We start from the raw sequence: 20,689 nt of genomic DNA, 5'->3' as shown, positions 1-20,689 counted from the left end.
GTTTTGACACATTTAACACGTTTTTCATGTCCTTGACACGTTTAACACGTTTTTGACACATTTAACATGTTTTTCACATCCTTGACACGTTTAACACATTTTTGACACGTTTAACACGTTTTTGGCACGTTTAACATGTTTTTGACATGTTTAACACATTTTGACACATTTAACACGTTTTTCACGTCCTTGACACGTTTAACACGTTTTTCACGTCCTTAACACGTTTTGACACGTTTAACATGATTTTCACGTTTTTAACATGTTTAACATGTTTTTGACACGTTTAACACATTTTTGGCACATTTAACACGTTTAACACGTTTTCACGTCCTAGACACGTTTAACACATTTTTGACACATTTAACACGTTTTTCACGTCATTGACACGTTTAACATGTCCTTGACACGTTTTTGACACGTTTAACATAATTTTCACGTTTTTTACTTTTTGGCATATTTTGCACGTTTTGGTACGTTTAACAAATTTTCACATATTTAACTCATTTTTGACACGTTTAACACGTTTTTGACACATTTAACACATTTGTTTACGTTTTTAACACATTTACCACATTTTTCACACGTTTAACAGGTTTTTCACGTTTTTGCATGTTTAACAAGTTTTTCAAATGTTTGGAACGATTAACACGTTTTTGACACGTTTTCATGTTTTTTACATTTTGTCACATTTTGGCACGTTTTGGCACGTTTAACAAGTTTTTCACATATTTTACACATTTTTGACACGTTTATCACGTTTTCACGTTTTTGACACATTTAACATTTTTTTTTACGTTTTGACACATTTAACACATTTGTTTACGTTTTTGACACATTTAACACATTTTTTACGATTCCGACACATTTACCTCATTTTTATACGTTTAACACGTTTTCACATTTTTTACCATTAAACATGTTTTTTTACGTTTTTGACACGTTTAACACGTTTTCACGTTTATGACACTTTTAACACATTTTTGACACATTACCTCATTTTTGACACGTTTAACATGTTTTTCACGTTTTGGCACGTTTAACAAGTTTTTCACATGTTTGGAACGTTTAACACATTTTTGACACGTTTTCATGTTTTTAACACGTTTAAAATGTTTTTAACACGTTTAAAATGTTTTAACACATTAAACATGTTTAACACGTTGTTGACACGTTTCACATGTATTTTACGTTTTTGAAACGTTTGACACATTTTTAACATCTTTAACACGTTTTTCATGTTTTGGCACGTTTAACAAGTTTTTCACTTATTTGGTATGTTTAACACATTTTTTATACGTTTGACACGTTCTTACGTTTTTGACATGTTTAACACGTTTTAAACCTATCAAAATGTGTAAAAAAACATGTTAAACGTATTAAAAATGTCAAAAATGTGTTAAATGTGTCAAAAACGTGAAAACGTGGAATATGTGTGAAGAACGTGAAAAACGTGTTAAAACGTGTGAAAAATGTGAAAAACGCATGAAAAACATGTTAAAATGTGTGAAAAACGTGAAAAACGTGTTAAACTTGCCAAAATGTGAAAAACATGTTAAACGTGTCAAAAATGTGTAAAACGTGTGAAAAACGTGTTAGACATGCCAAAAATGTGTTTACGTGCCAAAAACGTGAAAAACATGTTAAACGTGTTACATGTGAAAAACGTGTGAAAAACGTGTTTAACTTGTTAAACGTGTAAAAAACGTGTTAAATGTGCTAAAACGTGAAAAAACGTGTTAAATATGTCAAAAATGTGTAAAACGTGTTAGACATGCCAAAAACGTGTTAAACGTGTAAAATGTGAAAACATGTTAAACATGTGAAAAATGTATTAAACATGTTAAAAACGTGCCAAAATCGTGAAAATCGTGTTAACCTTGTTAAAGTGTGTGAAAACGTGTAAAAAACGTGTTAAACATGTTAAAACGTGAAAAACATGTTAAACTTGTTAAAACGTGTGAAAATGTGTGAAAAACGTGTTAAAATGTGTGTAAAACGTGTGAAAACGTGTGTAAAACGTGTGAAAACATGTGAAAACGTAAAAATGTGTTAAAATGTGTAAAAACGTGAAAAACATATTTATCGTGTGAAAAATGTGTTAAACGTGAAAAACATGTGACAATGTGTGAAAAACGTGTTAAATATGCCAAAACGTAAAAAAAAACGTGTTAAACGTGAAAAACATGTTTATCGTGTGAAAATGTCAATATAACGAAGAAAAACGTGTGAAAACGTGTGAAAACGTGAAAAATGTGTTAAAACGTGTGAAAGACGTGAAAAACATGTTTATCGTGTGAAAAACGTGTTAAACGTGAAAAACATGTGAAAATGTGTGAAAAACGTGTTAAATATGTCAAAACGTGAAAAAACGTGTTAAACGTGAAAAACATGTTTATCGTGTGAAAATATCAATAAAACGTGTTAAACGTGAAAAACATGTTTATCGTGTGAAAATATCAATATATCGTGTTACATATTGAAATTATTATGTAACTTGTATTCTCCTAATTAAAAGGAAATGTCAATATAACGAAGAGTCAAGGAAGGTTAATCGTTGGACTAATGGTCCTCGGATTAACGAATGACTTTATTTATTTGATGGTTTAATTTACCGATATATATATCATTCACTCTAATTCCTTTCATGATATCATCTTATCATTTCTCACTATAAAGTTCTAAAATTCCTTTCTTTATTTTCGTGAGTGTTCTTCGAGTTCTTTACTCGACATTTTTCCGTTGAAACTCAGTGATTGTGATTTAGATAATTTTGTAAAGTTCGTTGTGTAGTGGTTTTCTATGTTAAAATATTGCAGGTTTCCGTTGTATCCTGAGAAAACCGTCGTAAAACTCTCAAGCACAATTAGGAGACGGTTCAACTATTTTAAGGGAACTGTGATTATCACATGCCTTGTAAGACGATTTCTTGTTTTTGATCTTTACTCAATACTTTTAGTGTATTTTTATTCAATTATCTTTTAGTTGTATTGTCATAACGTGTATTTGTAACGAGATAAGATTACCAACAAGAGTGTCATGCTAGCTTCCTTTTGTTTTTAAATAAACCATTTTATTAAAAATGGTTAGAATATATTTGTATGCAAACGAGCATTACATGAGAAGATAAAAATAAAATAAAAGTCACAAAACATAAAAATAAGAAATGAATACAAACAAGTTTCCAACAGGTTATCGAGCTCGTAAATTTTTAAAAAAATGAATAACTCTTTAACCAACTTTATTGGATTTTCGGAACGAATATCAAAAAACGTTATAATAATAGCATTATGAATGATACACATTAGACGACTACGATCATTGAAAGTTCTACGATTTTTCTCCAACTTGATAGTCCATCGAAAAATAATTTGGAAGCTACCCAAATATGTATTATTATCATATCAGCAACCTCAATCTAAATTTCACAACAACTACTCAAAGACTTATACATTACCTAAATGAATATCAATCATATTCTACAAAAGACTCTAGATATAAGCCACCATTGATTGTGCAACTATTTTTTCCTATAAAATCACAAGAATCTCACAAGACATCCCTATAGAAAAGTTTCTCAATCACACAAACGTCAATTATATACATCCTTAATAATCCACTCATCCATCTTTTGAATTTTAGTTTCACTAAAACAAATAATGACTTAATGACACATCTCTTCACACCATTATTAATTCCATAATAATTCTAAGCAATAATATTTTCAATCATTGATAAAATATAATCGAAATAACCCTTTTCTCGACTTTGAAACAAGTTTTCCCTTTTGTATATAATCCTACAGTAGATCATTTAGTTTCTTCAACTGACAACGTGGCAGTTGTTCGACGAAGAATGGCTTGGATAGAAAGTCTACGAAATAGGTGAGATCTCGCGCATATTAAGCCACACTTTAGTCTTTAATTCAAGGACCCCTTGAGGGGGATTTGTTTTCATTCAATGTCATATTATGTATTGAGAAGTCCATTAAGATATTCTCATTAACATCATAATCTGATTCAAAATCCACTAATTCCTCATCGAAAATATCGTGAATGAAAACATGTATTTTATAATTTTTTAATTTCAAGATAAAAAGTTATAATATGGTGGTTTGGATGATGACTTCCACATGTGATGAGCATCTCTTTTCTACCGGATTAATTGCTAATTTTTCGGACAACAAATTCAAAATAGAATGGGGTTGATGACCTATTTTGATACTCCAAAATTTTACATTATTTCGTGATTAGAGAAGAGCCGTCTAAAGTTAAAGTTACGTCCACATTAGACTCGACAAAGTAGAACCCTTCTTAGTCCTATCAATAACTAACCTGCACTACCCTTTTTCAGCAACCTCATAAGTTAAGTTAGAGCATAGTTAAAAGAGCCTAAATAATATAAAATTCAAAAAAAATTCCCTCATTCCAAAAAAAAAAATCTTTTATAAATTACATAAAATAAACTATTGTTTATATGTATACTAGGGAGGATAGATGGGCTTAGGGGCGGATATATGTTAGGGAAGCCCACCCAAAAAATAAATGGAAAAATATTTTTTTTTGTTTACGATAAAAATATGATATTACCTTTAATTTTTTATTTTTTTCAATTTAATTCATTATTTGATTCTCTAATTCATATAAAATATGGCAAAACTTACGTATCCATTCGTTGTATCAATAATTTTTCAGTTGGTTTTTTAAGTCCACCCAAACTCAAATTTATGGATCCTTCATTAGTTAGGCGATATAGAAAACATATTGAATTTTTCTTTTTAAATATAATAGATTAGTACAACTCAAAACTAGGTCAACCGTGAGGTTAGGTTTGGCATGGTTAAACAAAACTAACTTAGACATTGTACAAACAAGGTTTTTTAAATGTTGAAGCTTAATACCTCTACTCTAGTCTATATGATGTCCTTGTGGAAATTTGGGCCAACATAAACACAAGCTTAATGTATAACTTACATTTCTATATATAGTACACAAATTATAAACTAACCCATCCCACCAATATTGAAGAAGAAATATCCTAGGAAGAAAGAAAAATGGAGAAGAGGATGATTTCTTCAATGATCGTGATAATGATGTGCATAACATCGACATGCCTCACCCCATTGGCATCTGCCAAAGCTGGAAAAGCCTCCTATTATACCGATTATACTCGTTAGTAAACTTTTCAATTCCTCACCTTTTCGGGTCTTTTTAATTAATGGCGCAAGACATTTCTCAAAAAAAAAAAAAACTTTCAAATCCTCGTCACATAAAAAAAGAACATAATTATTCATTTTTCGATAATTCAAACAAAAATACTTCAGCAAATTATGGTTTTAATTTGGTTAAACCGCAGCATCTTCATGTTACGGGTTCGAGAATCAAGGAACTTTGATAGCGGCGGCAAACCGTGCATTGTTCAACAATAAGGCTGCATGCGGAAGGAGGTACAGGGTCACATGCACCGGCCGGACAAACCAAGGCGTCCTACAGCCGTGCCGCGGCGGAAGCGTGACTGTTAAGATAGTGGATCTGTGCCCTGGATGCGCTGCCGATCAGCTTGATCTGTCTAAGGAAGCTTTCTCCGCCATCGCCGATCCTAATGCCGGTCTCATCAACATCGATTATGTCCAGTAATTCATTCACTACCTTCTCCTCCTCCGTTTACATTATGATCATTTGATTTGATTTGATTAGTCTATTCTTTTGTGTTATTACAGGGTTTGAAGCTGAATTTGAAGGGAATAAATTGTGGTTTCAAGATGCCATGCCTACAAAATATATTGGTTTTGATTTCCTTTCCTTATATCTTCCATCTCCCACTAATAAATATGGATTGATCGCATGTTATTATGTATGTCAAATAAATAATGAAATGAATTAAGTACCGGTGTTTTATGTTCACATTCTTATACTTAAATAATTTGTCAATTATTTATATATATATATATATATATATATATATAAATAATTATTATCTATTAAATTGAATTATGAGTTACCTATATAAAAATAAATTAATTAATAAATAATAATCTAAAATAAACAATTAATCATTTAAATATCAAATTGTACTAATAATTTTTAAAGGTGATATATTTGATAAAAAAATTCAACAAATTATAAGACGTCCAACAAAAATCTTAAACCCTAAACCCTAAACCCAACAAACCAATTAAATAGTGTTAGAATAATATCTACCAAACATTTTAGGCGACAGTAAAAATTATTATAATTAGTCGAGAGTTAGTAAATAATGCCGAAAAGGGTTATGTCAAATAATAATGGATCGTCTATACATGTCTGAAATAGTGAAAAATTCATACAAATCATTTGAGGATACCTCTAACAGCGTCTTCATATTAAATACTAGTTCTAGTAACTATTTTTTGGAAAACATATTAAAAATAAATCAAAATATGATTATTTCAACTCATTTTCTAGAAATAATCACAATTAGAGGTATGAGCAAGAAACGACTCACCAATGGTTGAGAGTATTATTCAAATTATAAAAATTCACGTCAAAAAATCCAATTTTGTTAAACATGATGCTAAGCCGAATAAAACATAATATCAACTAAAATTTGAGTAATGAGAAGATAATCGGTGCATGTAATAAAGTCTTTAGAAGAACATAAAGAAATAAGCTTTCAATTTTTTTATAATTTTTTAGAAAGAGAAAAGAGAATTTGTGAATTTAAAAAAATTATTATGGTTGGAAATTTTGAGGAAATGAAATTTTTTTTTTATAAATTTTTTTAAAATGTATTAATATATAATAATAATAATAATAAGGTATTTTAAGATAATATTAATAGGGAGGACATTTCCTATATATCTGTGCCTCTATAATTCTAATTCAGTATTTTTTTATATCTCTACATTTTAAAAAGAGTTGGGCCAATGAAACAAATTTTAATTTGAAATGAATTAAATAATCTATTGGGTTGAGACCGGAGTTATTTGGACCTAATTATGTCTAGCTAGCCCAACAAGGCCTAACTTAATAAACAAGAACAAAACGAAAACAAAAACAAAAAAATTGACTTGGGTTGGAATTAAACACTAGAGGATGGGAGAGAACTGAGAAGGCACAAATCAATATTTCTAAGGTCTTGTTTGATCTTTAGGTTTATGAATATTTTTAAGAGATTTTTATTTAAAATCTAACTTTATTTATCTATTTAATTACTCTTTTTTTATCTATTAAAATACCAAAATTATTCTTTACTTAATTATTTAAAATTAATTTATAGATTGAAAAAATATGGATATTTTAAATATCAAGCAGGATTTTGTTTAAAAAACCTAAGATAAAACGAGCTTTAAAAGAAGAGGAATTTTAAAAGATGAAGTTTTTTGAAAGCTTGAAGTCATTACTCTTGGAGATGTAAGTTTTGTTTAATTCTTAAAAGTAAATCCACACTATCAACACAATTTTGTATAAAGCTATTGAAAGTAATAGTAAATCAATTTTTCACGGAATAAAAAGAAAAATAAAAGACATATTTTAGGACAAAATTTGTTGTGAATATTATTGTTAATGAGCTACAAAACCCAAATAAAAACACCAAAACTGGGATATTATTTGATGCTTAATAAGAGTCTTAAACCACATTGAGCATCCTCTTTTCACTAAGCCTTTTCACTCCAATTTTAGGTCCAAATGTTGTGTTAAAATTTGGTGACAGAACAGATTTACACTGTTTTGGAACGACAATGGGTACTTCTCCTCCCTTGGAGTGAAGTACACATTCCCAAACCCGATTTTTATTTTATGTCCAAAATAACTCGTGAATAGGGTATAGACATTTTTATAAGCAATGAAATTTGTTATTTGGGTATATTGTCCTTTCGTTTATCTCTGTCTCTGTTATAACCTAATTTTGGATATTTTTTCTAATCTCCATTATAACCTAATTTTAAACGTATTGAAAGTTTTATGTTTTAACCATAATTTTGTTCCGTCTTGGATTGTCACATACATATTTGTGTGTTAGAATCTTGGCCAAACCATAAGTCATGTCAAACCACACTTGAAAGTTGATGTCTAAGAACCTGTCAAGCTAGTTAATTGAGTCGTGATTCCTCACCAATTCCTTGCCAGTTTATGATTCAAACCAGCCAATTCCTCACTTCAAACCACACTCAAAGGTTGAAGTTGACTACTGGATGACCATATCAGCGAATAAGTTATCGAATAAGAGGGGAAGACAAGCAAAACCCTACAAGCTATATAAGTAGTAAACTTATAATTGAAATAGCAATATGTCTGCATTACCTTCACAAATGCTGCAACTAGTGCAGTTTATCTATGAGGAGTTCTTTTTTATTTCTGTGATGATCGAATCTGGAATTTGTTTTCTTGTGTTTGTTAAAGGAAACTATATTAAAGTCTATAGTTAAAGAGTCATCTTCTATAGGGCGCCAATCATACTGCATTCCAGTCCTATTTCATTCTTCTTATTATTGCTTTCAAGTTTTTATTGATTCTCATTTCATTTAGGTTTATGAGGCCAAATACCCAAACATCCCCAGATCTATTGTTAAAAAAAAAAGAGAGATGGATGACTAACCTATGTTATTTGCCTACCATTTGTCCACAAGTATCAATGATGTAGAAGACATCTTAATAATCTAAATCAAACAAGCCTTTAGTCCAAAGGGGCATATATTGATGTTGAAAGTAGATAAGCATAAATAGTGCTCTTCTTTGTCTTTCAAATGCCACTAAATAATGATCACAAGAATTGCTGTCAAAGCATGTTTTCTTTTAAAGTGCCATCAAATCATCCTTGTTAATAATTACATGTCTTCAATTTAAAAACATGAAAATATTTGTCTTGTCCTCTTCCCTCTTAGTGTGTGAGAAAGAGATGGAAAAGTCACTTTAGGATTGGAAACATAACAAAAGCAAAGGACCCACTACTACCAAATAACGAAATAAACACTTTAGGATGGGAACTTACTATTTATATATAACAAACAAATATAAAAGTTGCAACTTAAAATAAACACGCCGAAAAGGTTAGCAGGTTCAACAAAGTTACGGTGGAGTTTGAGATGAGATGGCATTTGGAAATATAGTATATCCGAACTTAGTTTGACTCAAATTTAGAAATTGTTTTGTGATTCAAAGCAAAAAGTGCTTCCAAATAGGTAGTAGTAACAACAATAGCAACTCACAAAGGTATGCTTTGAATTTTGTGTGCAAAATTAAATCCCCAATTTGAGTTTTTGGTCTCCAATATATCAAAGAAAGGATGAACAAGTAGTTGAAATTTGGAATCGCAGGCATATTCTTGAAGTAGAGTACTAAAACGAGCCACAATCATCATTGTATCATCTATATCATGCAAAAGCTTAATCCAATCGAATGTACAAAAAAGATAGGTTCACCAAACCACAAAATCAAGTACAAGTCTATTAAATCTGTGAACGAGTTAAACACCTTAATCATTCTAATGTGTTGGAAAAGCACACAAAAAAGATTGAATGAACTAGTTGTTGATGCATACTATGAACGACTCTCATCTTGGATTTTATATGAACCAGCAGCTAATGTATTTTACCTGTGAATTCGTCGTGCAAAGCAAGAAAGATCTTTCCTTCCTTCACATAACAGTTAACCACCTCCAGCTTTGAGTGTATTGCTCAACCTACAAGCATAACGACTTTCAGTACTACTTCGGAGATGAAACACAAAATGAAAAAGTAAAAGAAAAAAAGAACAAGTAATTGCTGTATATTACCAGTCCATGCCCTCAAATAAACCCTCTCCTTTTGTAGCAGAAGTTTTAAAGATAGCCCATTGTCGAGTTTTTATTTTATGCAACTCCAAGGCCTCTGTGATTGCCGCATCATCTAGTGCACCAGGAAGATCCTGCAAACAAGACAATTATGAACCACTAAATGATAAAGCAATATTATATACTTTGGAGAATATGAATCACAAAAGAGCATCAAAACTGACAGCAATGCAGCGAAGATCAACACAAAACTCCTCATTCACCATAGAAAGCCCAAACCGCAATCATAAAAAATGCATTAGGCTAAGTTAAGTTAAAGTTGAATTGGAATTGGAAGGAATTGGGGGTCCAATTCCCATTTTGTTGTTATTTAAGTACTTAAAAAGAGGAATTCAAATAAGAATTCTGATGGAATTCAAATGTATAAAGGCCACTCTTTCAACTATTTGTTAATTAACTGAAATGAGTTTGTAGCAATTAGATGCTTATAGGCAGTCAAAGGGGAAAAGCAAAAGATTAAATGGAAAAAAAAATCAAACAAATCCCTTAAGAGTACAATTAATTAATAAATAATTTCTCTTAACATAGGAATTGAATTGTAATTCAATGCCAATTTTTAGAATTAAAATTGAAATTCTAATTCCAATTTTACTCATCCAAACATAGCCTCTGATATATTTTTTTTTTTTTTAAATGCTGAGTTTCGCTTTTCCTTTGGAGTGCGACTAATCCCCGCGGGTTAAGCACATAGCCCGTAAACACACTTAACCAAATAAAGCACATAGCCTTTGATATTTTTAATATTTTTAATGTATATAAATTGAGAGGAACAGTGTCCAATTTTTTAGCCAGGGTGCTCGGGCTAGCTTGCAGGTAGGCTAACACAACAACCCATTGCAAAAAAAAAAAATAATAAGTGTCCAAATTTATCATACTATTGTAAAGAACTAAGGGTAAAGGAGATTCTAAGTACATGTAACTTAGACCAACATCAGCTATGAATAGTTTCCTTAGATATCTTCTTATTATATTTAGTAAGTATGAAAATAATTGTCAACAAATTGGAATTCCCTCAAAACAATAACAGATGAAACACATACCTGCTTGTTAGCAAAGATTAGAGTAACTGCTCCTTTTAGCTCTTCTTCCTGGAAAAAGAATAACATCTTAAATAAGAAACAACACATGCTTGGCAAACACATTTTTGAGTTTTGATGGAACAAATGTAGCCTGCGGGATTTTGGCAGCAGATAGTTTTTTAGGCCATTTTCCTAATCAATTGGCGTTTAAAAAAAATAAAAATTTGAGGAAGAAAATTCTACATCAACAGTTAAAGTTCATAAAGTAAAAGATAGCATGACAGGAAGCACAAAACGGAGGCCCGGTATCATTGGGACCCTTATCCCACAAAATTGAAGACCCTTTCTTATGTGTATTGGTGCTTCACTAAGGCCCATCACCTACAGGTTTGAGAGTCCATTTCTTGATTAAAGTGATTCTCAATTAGAGTTTGTTAGAGAATAGAATTATAAATAGAATGACAGTTAAGTGTCGAAGTTATTGAATGATGAAATTAATGAAATCTGATTTTCCCATCTAGAAATGGCTATGTTTCTTCTGATTCTCACCCATTTCTACTCTAAAATATATGAGTTTCTACATAAAGCTAAATGATCTAAATAGATTCTGAAATGTAATCAATTAACCTGTATAAACTTGAAAAAGGCAAACCAATAACAACACTAATATTATAAGTAAAAGTAATTTAGTGTGGCTGGATGGTTGAGTTGATATATACGTTGTACTAGCTAAAGTCGGCTTTGACAAATTTATAAACACAAACTTAAACATTTCAAAAAAAATATATTATAAGAGTACCTCCAAGATTGCGTGAAATTCCTCCTTAGCAATTACAAGCCTATCAGTGTCACTTGAATCAATGACATAGATGATTGCTTGAGTGTTAGGAAAGTAACACCTCCAATATGGCCTAAGGGACCAAAAAGATCATGCAAAGACAGTTTAGTAAATTTAATGTAGTGAAAATATCACTTAAATAAGATTAGGCAGCATTGAGGCCCGACTGTTTCTTTGCTTTCCTGTTCGACGTGTTCGTTTTTGTCATTTTCTCAACACCCCCTTTTATAAAAATGACCAGTTTTTAAAATAAAATCAAAATATCCCTCCAGACCAGGTTAATCTGCCAACAGCATATTCTCTGTGAAAAGAATTATGTGACAAGACTTGAGACTTATCTTCAACCAAAAGTCATTGAGAAGTAAAATGTCCAATTTATTCCCAAATACCACTAATTTTCAATAGGCCTCTAGATCAGGGGAAATCCTAAAGTCCGATGCAAATCAAGATTCTTGAATTTAAAGAAAATAAACAGACAACTTTGTTAGGAATTTCATTGATCCATTAACTTGTAAATAAAAAATAGTACAAATATAAATAAAACATGGAAGATTTAAGGGAAGAAGTTACCTGATACTTGTTTGACCACCTGTGAACAAAAACAGATATGTTCCTTATTACTTTGAAGAAGACAAATATCATACAAAAATGACCAAACATAGATCATTCAATTCCATAGTTTGTTTAAAGAACAAAATGAGGTCACTAGACAAGGTTGACAACTTTTGCTAACCCCATTTACAGAAAGCCATTGAAACAAATGCTAAGAATCCACAAAGGTAATGAGATTATTGAAAAATCACACCAACACTAATCTAAAACGATAAAAAATTGGATAAATTAATAAACACATGATTTAACGCGACTCAGCCAATAATGAGTATGTGCTTGGGAGTTCACACATTCTATTGATTTTCAGGGAATAACGGTTGGACTACAATGTCTCTATTTAAGGAGGACATCAAGTCACAAACACTAAAATACCTCTACTCTAGCACACTAATAATAAACCCTAGTTCTATGTGTATTTCTAACGATCTCCATCTACACGAATATCATGCCGCTTAAGAGATACACAAGTCATACCCAAATCCACCTTGACAAATATCAAGCTATTAGGAGATACATGAGCCATAAACATCATAGACGATGCCAAAAACCTAGTAAGCACCTTATTTTGAAGAATATTAGCATGCACGCAAATACATTTAATGGCTATGTTTGGTTTGAGGCGGAACTGGAACTGGAACTAGAATTGGAATTGGAATTGGGTCCAACTCCAATCCCGCTGGTTGTTTTAGAGTATGAAAAAAAATCAAATTCCAATACAATTCAAACCTATACATTTTATTCCCTTCTTCACTCATTTGAATTAATTACAATTCTAGTGATTTTCTCAATCATAGATTTGAATTATATCCAATTCCAATTTCGAGTACCCAATCATAGCTTTAAAGTAATCAGGTAACTTACCAAGATCCCATACTTGAAACTTTATGTTGTTATACTGCACCGTCTCCACATTAAACCCAATAGCTGAAGAATACATGTTCACAGGAATCAAGTCATATATTAATTTGCATCCAAGAAGTTATCAATTACTAGTAAACATGAAAACATATCCAATTCGTTTTAGCAGCTAATTGAAAGAAAGGAAAAGATCTCAGAGCAGACAGACTACTAACTTGGAATTGTGGACACAACTTCACCCATCTGAAGCCGATCTGCAAAAGATCAAATGAAAGCAGTCAATTATCACACATGGAAGAGAATCAGCCTTATAAACAACCAAAATTAGCAAACTATGAAGGAAGGATAAAAGAATCATACAAAGGATCGTGGTTTTCCCAGCATTGTCAAGACCCAAAACCAGGATCCTAGCTTCTTTATTACCAAACAAAGAAGAAAACAACTTAGTAAACATAATCCCCATTTTCCTTTATCGCTATACAGATGGAATGGCAGTACCAATTCACCCAGATCGAATCCAAGAAACAGAACCCAGAATCTCCCTGCAAAGAATTAATGGGTTTTCAATCATAAACATTGCCTATACGGGAAGCCTTAAGGAGATCCCAAAACTGTAAAAATTGAGCTATGTACCGAGAAGGGAGAGGAAGGTTCTGTACGAGAGAAGTAAGTTTCAGTCTTACTGAAGAATACTAAAGAAAATCTCAAAACCAAACAAGACTGCGCTTGGACCCAAATCTGCAAGGAAAACTACGAGCTCACGGCATCTCGCGCCCGCTGTCTGCTCTATGCTCTCTCTCTCCCAGAGAGTGGAAAAGTTTCGGTCAAACTATTTTAGAGGTCTCTGTACTATTCTAAGATTCATCAATGGCCCTTTTACATTGTTTTTCAATTAATAAAATCCCTCAACTTCTTGAAAAAAAAAAACTAATCTTTAAAGAACGGCACACAATAAATAGTTCTTCTATAATCTTTATAAAGAAAGTAAAGCAAGAAAAAGTTGATCTTTATTCTCTTTTTGATATAAAAGAAAAGTTTGATCTTCATCACCTTCCATGTAAAGGTTTGCAAATAAATTCATATTCAAACAAGTTCATTTGAGAAGTTTGAGGCAAATTTTTAAATTTTTTTTTTTGGGTATTTTGTCTTTTATTTATTTTGTTGAATTGAATTGTATTTCTTAATTCATGTCCATTGATGGTAATAGTATAATTAAGTGCTTATAGGATATATTTCCTAAATAAATAGTCCTTGGAAGATTTCTATTTAACAAAAATAAACATGTGAATTTATAATACTTTGATTTAGTGTTATTCACCTATGAATGACTTTTTTTTTTTTTTTTTAATATAACGTCATTTTATTAAGAACCCAAAAATTGAAGAATATGATCAATTATCAAAGTTAGAAACAAATAAAAATAGAAATTACAGAAACAGACAACTAAAACTTACAAATCATAATACTTACAATTTGTTCAATTTAGCCAACATCATTACCTCTATTTTTGAATCTCAATCTGATGCTCTCGCAGCCCAACCATTTTGCCTAATCACTTGTTTGGCTCTAGGCAGGGGCGGAGCCATGCATGGGCTAGGGTGGGCTCCAGCCCCACCTAAATTAAAATCTTAAAATAAAATATTTTATATATGTATTTGACATGTGACTCTTAGCCCAGTTGCTTATATAACTGAACTGTGATATTTCAATATAATTAATAATACAAATTATTTATAAGGGTAAAATATAAAAATTAAAATAATAATAGTGTTTTATATTTCTTAATTTTAGACTATTTCAAAAATTTATAAAAAAATATAAATTAATATTAATAAACAAGTTAAAATAGTTACATTAGTTTGATTCGATATTTAAATAAAGAATTTGATATTCCTACTCAAGAACCTAACAAATCTCCTATAATTGATGTTAATGTAAATTTTCTTAAACTTGATCCAGCATTACGTATTCCGATATGGAAATATCCTTTTAATCAAAGGGATGAAATTAGACGAGCTTATATCAAGATGGTGTCATATCAACTTATTAAGGATGAGTACTCGCCGACCAAATTTGGAAATCAAAATCGACGGTTCCAAAGTCATTGGTTTAAGAAATTTACTTGGTTAGAATACTCTCCTATGAAAGATGCTGCTTTTTGTTTCCCATGTTTTTTGTTTGAACATAAGCAACCCCAAAAACCTACATTTACAATAGATGGATTCAAATATTGAAAGCGAGTTAATGATGGGGATAAATGCTCTTTTGTTATGCATATATGATGTAATATTTCACCACATAATATGGCAGTTGAATATCTTGATAATCTAATGAATATCCTTGTCATATTGACAAAGTACTTAATGCATAATCTTTAGATGAAAAACAAAATAACAGATTACGGCTTACAACAACTATTGAAAGCACTCGGTGACTCACTTTGCAAGCGTGTGCATTGAGAGGGCATGACGAGTCTCCATCTTCTAATAATCGTGGAAATTTTATTGGAAAAAAACGGAGCATATAAAGTTACATCTGAGATGCAAGTTAGAGTCAGCCCCGGGTAATTTTTCATTCTAGCTCCGCCCCTGGCTCTAGGTTTTATTATTGGTGATGAAATGGTTGCATTTGATGATGATTGTTTGTGAGCATTGACCTCCTTTCATTGAATTTGCACTAATATGATAAAATGAATTATGTTTCAGTATTTTATGAATTTCACATTCCTTTGTTTTATTTTTGTCTGATTTACTTCGGTCTACTTTCATAAATTCCTCTTCATTTTTCTCCATTATATATTCTTATCACTTCCTTTTCTGATTTTCATTTACTTTCATTCTCTGATTCTTCCATTTTTCATCCTCTGGTTTTCTTCCTTTTCATCTTCTAATTCTTCATCTTCTTATTTCTCTAATTCTTTATCTTTCTTTTCCTTTGATTATTCATCATTCTCATCATCTTCTCATCATATGCATCTCCATCTTTAGTTTTCTCATTTTAAATTCATAATTATTCAGTTTTAGCTTTCTCATTCTGCTCATGAACTTTTAGTTTTTTCTGTTGTTAATCAATTTTTTTTTTGCACATTTATTACTTGAATGTTCAAAATTATCGCAGAACGCACATTTGTATGGCCTTCATTCATACTTAATCAATGTCCGTGGGTTTGACTCTTTTGTCAACTACTGTCATCTTTGCTGATAAATTGATTCTAGGATGTTTTCCTCCATTATTGGATCCATATACAATGGTTTCCCAAGAGACTAGTGAAATGACAAAGTGTTTCTATATTATACATATGAGCTGGAATGTTCCTTAGTTTGAACCAAATTTGAGTTATTTTATTTGGTTTGCTGGGTAGGTTCATATTTTCGGACCATTTTTTTAGCTTCATACAGTTTGACACAACATATATGTCCCAGCTTTAGAATATTTTCCAAATTTATGACTACTTGAATTTCAAGAAATAGAGATCATGGATATTTGCTTATAAATTTTTTAGTCCCATATGCTCTCATTGTTTTAGCAAACATCCTTAGTGACTGGGAAAGATACATGATTCATATCTATGTAGTTCCCAACAACTATATTTTTTTAATCTTTAATGGATTTTTCTTCCACTTCAGCAGGTAATTTAAACTCAGAAGAGAATTTAAGAATCTCAATTTTTGGTTTAAAATCTTTCAAATAAATTTTTCCTTTATATTTATCCTCATCTTCAACTTTCTATCCTGCTTTTTTCTTCCAAACTTCATTAACTTTTCAGTTGTAATTACTTTTGATAGTGCAGTTCTTGGTTTTTAGGCACTTCATAAGCTCCCTCATTGTTTCTATAGACCAACTAACTATCTTCTTGTATTCCTCATTTTTAGTAAGTTACAATTCTAAAGATAGTGATATTGAGTTGTATAGTAGTTTGTTGTGTTTTTTCCTTACTAAACACAATCTCTCATTTCTTTGCTTCGAACAACAATTTCGTAATTTGATTCTTGAGTTTGTAGAGATTTGTCTTCGTTGTATCTAACCTTCCATATTTCATCTTTTTTATTTCAGACTTTAAACTTTCAGTTTTATTCTGCACTTTTTTCTCAATCTTTTGAGAGCTCTATTTTTGCATTTTCGTTTTCTTAGAGATCTGTTTTTTTTTCTATTTCATCTATTGTTTTCTTGCTTGAATCGATTTCCACTAAGTATGCAATTCTTTTGCCTTATTCATATTTTTTTCCCATCTTAGTAGAAGAACTAGATAATACAGGAAATCAAGAATGCATACAACTCAACTAAACCCAATTACTTACAACCGAGAATAACCTACGACCAAGAATGACCGTAGACTAGCGAGCTAGTGACCATGTTTCACAACCCAACGACCTGATGACCGAAAACAATTGATGACCGAGAACAACCCTATCGGTCGAGAGAAACTTTATCACGACCGTATATTACCACAACCCAACAACCGAGTGACCGAGAGAATTGACGATCGAGCGACCGAGAGAATCGACGACCTAACGACCGAACAAATCAATGACCGAGCGACCGAGAGGATCGACGATCGAGAACGTTTTCCGACCTTTATTTCGCGATACAAGCAGTTCACGACCCAATCTACATGTTCTCAAACAACCCAAGATTCCCCGATCCAAGATTCGCGACACAGGCGAACAATTTCTATATGAACGTGCCAGACGTGTCGATCGTGTCGACGATCGTGACTCCGACGACGTTTCCCGTAACCTACAACCAAATCAAACAACTGAATTTCGCGCGACCGTACCGACTGTGTCAAACGTGTCGATCTTGATGATCGTGCCGATTGTGCCGAACGTGTCAGACGTGCCTACGATCGTGATTCCGACGCAATTCTTGTGATTACGTACGATGACGGGTTCTATTTCAAAATTCATCGTGAATGACTTTGAAATACAAGGTTTTGGTAGTTGATCTGACAACTCAAAGTTAATTGTTAATTTCGCGTCGAAAGTATATTCCCAAATTTCTAATAAATTATTAAAAAAATACATAAGTGTAATTCCTAAAAAGTAATAGCTCACTACAATGAAAATTGAACCCAATTTATAGTAATCAATTAGATTATATGTTCGTTAAAGAAAAATAATTGTATTATCAAATAATTATCTATTGAGAATATATTTTACATTCAATGATGCCAGGAGTAACTAAACAAAAATATAAAATAAAACAAAGCTAAGAAACTAAAGAGTTCCTATTTTGCATTACAAAAATAAATTATTAAAGAAACCCATTCAATAATAAATTTAACAATTCTATATTTTTTTCTAATAAAAATATATTATTTTTTAAGTTCAATGAGATATTTTTTTCCCTAAAATAAATATGATCCTTCTAGCCTCCATTATCACGAAATAAATCGATATTACAACTGATTTTACCTATTATTATCATTTGACTATTGATCAACAAAACCAACCCAACACCCTTTAATTATCTTAAAAAGTGCTTGCAAATTTGACCCATCCTAAATAACATCCTCACCACCACAACAAATGACAAATAAGCCTTACTAAAAATACATGAAATACATGGTTTTCCTTCCTTAACGGTCACACAAGTCAATTATAAAAGATCTTTGCACTTTAACAAAACAACAATGTTCTAGAGGGAAAGAGGGAGATAGGAAGGTTAAATCCATTAGCCGAAATGAATCCGATGACTTTATTATGTTGTCGTGGTGCAATCGGCTTTTTCCTTCTCCAACTCCTCTTCCTCATCTATAACGTCAACGCCGGTGGCGAAAAAGTTATAATCAACGGTCATTTAGTACCTAAATATGCCTCCCAATTCATGGCACCACAAAACGATGCTAGGGCGATTCATGATTTGCCCCCACTAAAATGGGATGTAAAGCTAAGGCAATATGCGCAAAGGTACGCTAGAAAAAGGAAAGAAGATTGTGCCTTAGTCCATTCTCATGGCCCTTATGGCGAGAATATCTTTTGGGGAAGTGGGACGAGTTGGAAACCTGTTCAAGCGGCTGTGATGTGGGTCGATGAAAGGAATGACTATAACCACACCACGGATACATGTACAGAAGGAAAAGAATGCGGGCACTATACTCAAATTGTTTGGAAGAATACCGAACGAATTGGGTGTGCCCGAGTGGTGTGTCTTCATGGCAAGGGTATTTTCATGACTTGTAATTATGATCCTCCCGGTAACTACATGGGAAAGCGACCTTATTGAAACTTTTATATAAAACCAACTTTAACAATGTCAATGAATGAACAAATCTAGCAATTGTGTTTCTTTAATCATAATTTCTAGTGTTGAATGTTTGAGATTGATCAACATTTCTCAATTGAACAACCAACTTAAATTGTAATTGGAGTATTTTTGGAGCAACTATGATTCCTATATATATAAGAGTAGGATTTAAATCCATCATTGTTTCATATTATAAAATTGAGAAATATACATTTTGTTTAATAAAAGGATTATAAATTTATTTTGATAAAAAAAAATATTTTATAAGAGAATGTTGTTAGATTATTAGATTACATTATTTTTAATGTGATATCACAAGCACAACCGGAGTCTATTATTAGATACATAACTTTCTTCCTAAAAGAAAAAAAAGATATAAGAAGTCATCTATATTGTTTAAATTAAATTATATTGACTATGTTTTGTTTTAGTCATCTTATTTTATGCTTATATTAACTTTATTAAATCCTATACAACGTTTTCATTTCAAATTTTCTTGTTGACTATCTTTTAGTCATCTTATCTTATGCTTATATATATTAATTTGTATATGTCATTTGAAGAAGAAACCTATTATATATATAATATTATATTAATGTTCTTTTTTTAAGATTGATATAGAAAAAGTATAATTTTGTATGGAGGCATAAAAACGTGTTAGAGTTGTTCAATTTTTTTAATATTTTTATTCTAAATTTAGATCAATATAAAATTATTAATGATTTTGAGTTGAAATTTTAAGGATTATATATGAACAATAATTTTTTTTTTTGTGGGTATTGACTTATTTAATATATATATATATATATATATATATATATATATATATATATATATATATATATATATATATATATATATATATATATATATATATATATATATATATATATATATATATATATATATATATTCAAAGTATATTTATTTTAAGATTAATAGGTATAATAATCTCTATAAATCTAACTAAGTTTGAAATATATCCCTATATATGATCTTATTTTAAATTATTCATTATATATTTTTATTTGAAATTGTTCATTTTATATTTATTTTTGTTTGAAATTGTTTTTTACACATTTATTTTTGTTCGAATTTATACCATAAATAGATAAAATAATTTAAAATATTATAAGACCATTAATTTGTGTTAAAAATATATACAAATTCTTATACATGTTATATCCATTTTTTATTTTTCTAAGTCCTACCGCGGGCAAGACTTTCACATTCGTCATGAGATAACTTATTCAACTTCATTCTCAAACGACGATATATATGTTTTGGTTCCATTTTCAACAATGAC

General features: G+C 30.9%; 3 protein-coding genes across 4 annotated transcripts; 2 read left to right on the top strand and 1 right to left on the bottom strand.

Annotated features, from left to right (window-relative positions):
- Positions 1 to 4,997: 4,997 nt before the first annotated feature.
- Positions 4,998 to 5,903, top strand: LOC124937059 (EG45-like domain containing protein). The gene is made up of 3 exons (XM_047477569.1): positions 4,998 to 5,171; positions 5,356 to 5,632; positions 5,720 to 5,903. The coding sequence occupies exons 1-3, from the start codon at positions 5,054 to 5,056 to the stop codon at positions 5,724 to 5,726; spliced, it is 402 nt and encodes a 133-aa protein (XP_047333525.1). The 5' UTR covers positions 4,998 to 5,053; the 3' UTR covers positions 5,727 to 5,903.
- Positions 5,904 to 9,323: 3,420 nt separating this feature from the next.
- On the bottom strand, positions 9,324 to 13,957 carry LOC124936282 (ADP-ribosylation factor 1-like). 2 transcript variants are annotated; one of them, XM_047476767.1, is made up of 9 exons: positions 13,771 to 13,956; positions 13,498 to 13,679; positions 13,353 to 13,391; positions 13,141 to 13,203; positions 12,238 to 12,256; positions 11,629 to 11,740; positions 10,851 to 10,898; positions 9,754 to 9,884; positions 9,324 to 9,660 (listed from the first exon to the last, which is right to left on the bottom strand). In XM_047476767.1, exons 2-9 carry the CDS (start codon positions 13,598 to 13,600, stop codon positions 9,627 to 9,629), a joined length of 549 nt encoding a protein of 182 aa, XP_047332723.1. In that variant the 5' UTR covers positions 13,601 to 13,679; positions 13,771 to 13,956; the 3' UTR covers positions 9,324 to 9,626. The 2 variants fall into 2 exon arrangements, with proteins under 2 accessions (XP_047332723.1, XP_047332724.1); XM_047476768.1 differs by having other exon boundaries at positions 13,498 to 13,957.
- Positions 13,958 to 18,921: 4,964 nt separating this feature from the next.
- LOC124937017 (pathogenesis-related protein PR-1-like) lies at positions 18,922 to 19,380 on the top strand. The gene has a single exon (XM_047477532.1). It carries the CDS (start codon positions 18,964 to 18,966, stop codon positions 19,360 to 19,362), a length of 399 nt encoding a protein of 132 aa, XP_047333488.1. The 5' UTR covers positions 18,922 to 18,963; the 3' UTR covers positions 19,363 to 19,380.
- The last annotated feature ends 1,309 nt before the right edge of the window (positions 19,381 to 20,689 follow it).

Source organism: Impatiens glandulifera, chromosome 4 (assembly GCF_907164915.1).
Source record: "Impatiens glandulifera chromosome 4, dImpGla2.1, whole genome shotgun sequence".
NCBI classification, from domain to species: Eukaryota; Viridiplantae; Streptophyta; class Magnoliopsida; order Ericales; family Balsaminaceae; genus Impatiens; species Impatiens glandulifera.
Note: the sequence above shows the minus strand (reverse complement) of the source record. Positions and strands in the feature narration are given on the sequence as shown.